General features: G+C 45.4%; 1 protein-coding gene across 1 annotated transcript; it reads left to right on the forward strand.

The window, feature by feature from the left end:
• Positions 1-488: 488 nt before the first annotated feature.
• On the forward strand, positions 489-3,088 carry gem (GTP binding protein overexpressed in skeletal muscle). Its single transcript, XM_018686169.2, has 4 exons — positions 489-1,356; positions 1,665-1,741; positions 1,851-2,055; positions 2,165-3,088. Exons 1-4 carry the CDS (start codon positions 1,002-1,004, stop codon positions 2,446-2,448), a joined length of 921 nt encoding a protein of 306 aa, XP_018541685.1. The 5' UTR covers positions 489-1,001; the 3' UTR covers positions 2,449-3,088.
• Positions 3,089-4,667: the final 1,579 nt, after the last annotated feature.

Below are 4,667 nucleotides of genomic sequence, written 5' to 3' on the forward strand. Positions count from 1 at the left end.
GTGGAGGCTGTAGAAAAACCCTGACGTCTGTGTGGGATATTTGCTGTTAAAATGGCAGACAGGTCACTTGGTCATACGGTCACATCAGACCATGTTAAACCTCTGAATGTGTTTGGATAAAGCAACAGTGTGTTTGGTTTCTTATGAATTGAACTTTTCATTTCTAAGTGGGAGGATGGGTTATGTCCTCTTTCAGAAGTTACATAGCCCGGCTTTAACCACAGTACTAAAGTGAATTTGTAATGCACACTGAGAGCATTTATATAGTTCTGTTTTGTGTCTGTAATTCTGGATTGTATAAATCCTGAATCCCTGTTGCACAATTCAATAACCTTTTGCTGTAAATATAATCCACACAGTGTCCATTCCGTGTGCACATGAATCACTATAGTAAATACCCATCTCTCCACAGTACACATTCATGCTCCATTTGCGTGATCTCCCACCCCCCTCCTCCTCCTCCTCCTCCTCTTGATATAAACCGCAGGGAAACCCCATCGGAGCAACAGAGAGACGCACTCAACTAGAGGTTTCAGAGACAGACTGCTGCAGACGCACTAAGAGCTGTAAATGTCGCTCCGGGATCTTCCAGTCAAAGGTTTAACTTAAACTTTGTTTTTAATGCGGAACACACGTCTTTGCTTCTGAACAGAGAGAGAGAGAGAGAGTCACCTGGTTTTTATCAGTAACCTACTGTCGATTTATAACTGATGTAGAGTACAAACTCAGACTGACTTTGTTGTCATTTTCATAATTCTGGTGCAGAGTTTAGACACCTTTTTGAGTTCAGGTTTGTGGTTCTCAGAAACAAAAGGACATCCATGATGTTTATCTGAGGCGATAAAAGTGACTTTAGAGGAAGACATCGATTCGTTTTATTTGATTTCGGAGTGTTTTTTTCCTCTGGTGAAAGAGGTTAAAGCACCACCTTGCGAAACGGTCTAATCCCGCCGCTGTCGGTTAATCCAGTTCATCCCAGTTTTGTCACCGGCACCGGCATCATGCTGTCCTCCGTGCGCCGGCACAGCCTCCGCCTGCAGAACGAGCTCCACCGGTGGAGCATCTGCGACCCGGGCAGCCACCTGCTTACGGACAGCTTCCTGGCCCGGGTCCCCGCCTGCATCTCCCGCTCCAAGTCCTGCACCAGCTCCGCCGGGGAGTCCGATGGCAGCCGCGGAAGCTGGTCCTCCTCGGACTCGGTCATCTCCACCGACTCCGCCGGGGAACAGGCAGAGCCCGGGAACCCGTACCGGGTGGTGCTGTTAGGGGCCAGCGGAGTCGGTAAAACCGCATTCGCCAGCATCTTCGCCGGGGCAGCAGACAGCATGGACAGTGATGACTGCGAGCTGTGTGGAGGTGAGGAAAAGATTCTACCTCTACTAAAACATCATTGACCCACAGATCTGTCTTATATTTATGATAACAGTTCAACAGTCCAGCTCACCACATGTCTAACTTAAAAACTGCATGCTGTGTGAACATAGGCAGAAAAAATAAAATTTAAAAATGTTTTTAAAAAGTCTTTATAAGATTAGTATAAAGTGCCACACACTTGTTTACTATAGTGTCCTGTAATAATGATATAAGATTGTAATTATTTTTGATAGTATGATGCTGTCTACAGGACTTTACTAACACAAAGAAGTTTCTTGTGTTTGTTTCAGATGAAATGTGTGAAAAGATGATTGAAGTGGATGGAGAGCCTGCAACCATAACTCTGCTGGACACATGGGATGCAGAGGTGAGTCCAAAACCAGTCATGAGGATCAGAGGAGAGAGCACATCAGTCTGAATGCCTGGGTACATACAGCACTCTGCATCCTTTCTCTAACTGTGTGTGTGTTTTTCAGACTGACAGTGAATGGGCTCAGGAGAACTACATGCAGACAGGTGATGCCTACCTGTTGCTGTACTCTATAACTGACCGGGCCTCGTTCCTGCGAGCGTCTGAGCTCCGGATAACCCTGCGCCGCTTCCGTCCTGCTCAGCACACACCAATCATCCTGGTGGGGAACAAGTGTGACCTGGTGCGACGCAGAGAGGTGTCAGTGAGTGGTGAGGAGACACAATCTCTTTGTGTTTGTGTGTGATGAACACAAGCTACCATTCTTTCTTTTTTTTTTTTTTCAACACGCAACCACTAATCTTTAACTTTCTGCCTCAGAGGGCCGTGCCTGTGCTGCTGTGTTCGACTGCAAGTTCATCGAAACCTCAGCCGCCATGCAGCACAACGTTTGGGAGGCCTTCCATGGCATAGTGCGACAGCTGCGCCTACGCAGAGACTCCAAGGAAGCCAACAAACGTCGCAGGCACATAAACTGTAACAGGCGCCGCGAGAGTCTCCCCATGAAGGCCAAACGTTTCCTCGACAAGGTGGTGGCGAAGAACAACCCCAGCGTGGCATTCTGGCTAAAATCAAAGTCCTGCCATGATCTGTCTGTGCTGTAGGGACACTCGTTTTAACTCTATGCTAAACCCCTGAGCAGGCGAACAGCCAGGAGGGCAGAGTTAGTGGACGTGGGTTGGAGGGACGCCTGTTTCTAAAGGGCAAAAAGTTGGGTGGTTTAAACCCAGTCCTCACTGCGTTCACATCCACCCTCGGCACAGCCAGGACGATGGCGTGCGTGAGAGGTGTTTAACACTTTTGTACACTGCCGCTCACATGTTGCAGTCTAAACATAGGCAGGGTGGACTGAGCCCAGTTCATCAGCATTTGTAATGGACTAGACAATCAGCTAATGAGGTGACATTTCCTGTTAAGACAACGTGTCATGTCTCTGTGGTAGAAATGCTGGAGGTTTGAGATGAGCTGATGGGGTGGTTGAGATGTTTGTTCATTTCTGTGTTTTGAACAAAGACGTTAATATTAGCCTTTTCTCTCCTCTTGACTCTTTCCTCATCTTTTTGCTCTCATCCCTGCCAGATTTCTCGACTGTCAATCCCTAAGTGCTAAGATTACCAGTTGTAAGCTACCGACGATTACGTGTCTCGAATTTTTTGGTATGACGGTCACAGAGTAGTTACTTAAACATTATTTATAACGTGTTGTATTTTGCACTTACTGTAAATAAAGACCAGATTGATCATGTATCGTATTTTACTACTTGGACGTAGTTTCAGTGCTGCTTGATGAAATAAAGTGACATCATCTGATTTCAGGGGGGAAAAGAACAGTTCCTTTTGTCTTTTTGTCGTCGCCAAACCTCACTAATGAGATATTACTGCCGGTGACTCAGATTTGACACAAAAGAGACACACTTACACAAGCAGGGTTGAACAGCAACAGGACAGAGCTGATAAAAGATGAGTCAGGTGGTGACATTAAAGCTGAACTTTTAGAAACAAAATTAGTCCCCTGAGTGTGTGTGTCTGTCTGTGTGTCAGAGAGCTGATTGGGTACAGCAATTTGACTGCTCAGGGACTGATCAGAGATTTGGGTCACAGTGTGACACTGAACATCACGCTCAGACGACGTTTGCTCTGATCCCTCAAACTCAGTTTTGCTGGAAAAAACGGCAAAAAATCAGGAAAATGTGTTGCCAAGGTAACATTCAGAGCAGCCCAGAAAGTGTGTGTGTGTGTGTGTGTGTGTTGTTGTATGTTCAGTCCAGGGAGCATCAGGCAGATGGTGTTGGTGCATGTTGGACAGAATCTCTCTCAGGCGGCCTGCACATGGGATCAAGGAGGCAGAGCGGCGTACATGTATGGACCCATGCTTTTACATAACAGAGTCACTTCTATCTGAATAAACGGCTTCGTCTGTGCCGAACCATCGGCGCTGCAGTCACAGGTTCTGGTTAAATAGCGGTCCTGTGAAGCAGTGACTCATTCACAGCCTGTTTTTGCTACAGTTGCAGATTCACACAAATCTCTGTCTTGTTTCCAAGCAGCTTTCTGTAGCTTGTAAAGCCCAATGCTCTCAGCCCAGGAAGGAAGATCCCAGTTCCAGTGTATGTGAGGCTGTCATGATAAAACTATACACTTACATCCTCTCTTTAAGTCACCTTAAAGACTTTTAAGGCGTATTATTTTACATTTACTTGGAGGTGGGAAGGTTTATCAAGAACCACAGTCATGAGATAGAATCAAACCTGCTGTTTGATATCTTAATGGTATGTGCTTTAACCTGCTGGATCAACTGAATGACCCCACAGCTTTGGATTCTTATGAGGCAATGTATTGTCAGTGTGATCTGTTAGTCCCATTGTCTACACACACAGCTCCTTATCAGGCACAGTTACTAATGGAAAATCTGACAGGAAGAGGTGCAGAGGTCAAAGTCTGAACCGAAATTAGAAACTTTAGACATCGAACAGCAGATATCTTGAGAAATTCCCCCATTACTAAACCTCTTTTTGTTCTAATTTGTTGTCTTATGTTCACAATCCACACACATGCGGTGTAGAAAGTACAAATCTCAACTATTACAGTGAAAGTCCTTCAACCTGTTTGTTTTTGTAACAGTAACACACCAATAATATTCAAACTGTGAGCATTTGAGGATTTGTGGTAAAGTCAGTAATTGATATCAGTGATAATGGCTTTGTCTTTTACAGTACAGTATGTGTCATTGTCCTGTTCTTCCTGTCTCCTTCTCTCTTGTCAGCTCCTTGCCCATTGGCTAAGCTTGACATGAGGGCAGGGTGATTAGACAATCATTAGATCCA

Source organism: Lates calcarifer, linkage group LG15 (assembly GCF_001640805.2).
Source record: "Lates calcarifer isolate ASB-BC8 linkage group LG15, TLL_Latcal_v3, whole genome shotgun sequence".
NCBI classification, from domain to species: domain Eukaryota; kingdom Metazoa; phylum Chordata; class Actinopteri; family Centropomidae; genus Lates; species Lates calcarifer.

Bases quoted from the DNA above. Each gene is read 5' to 3' on its own strand.
- gem (XM_018686169.2), top strand. From the start codon at position 1,002: ATGCTGTCCTCCGTGCGCCGGCACAGCCTCCGCCTGCAGAACGAGCTC. The intron at 1,357-1,664 runs GTGAGGAAAAGA...TGTTTGTTTCAG, and splicing joins TGACTGCGAGCTGTGTGGAG to ATGAAATGTGTGAAAAGATG. The intron at 2,056-2,164 runs GTGAGGAGACAC...TTTCTGCCTCAG, and splicing joins CAGAGAGGTGTCAGTGAGTG to AGGGCCGTGCCTGTGCTGCT.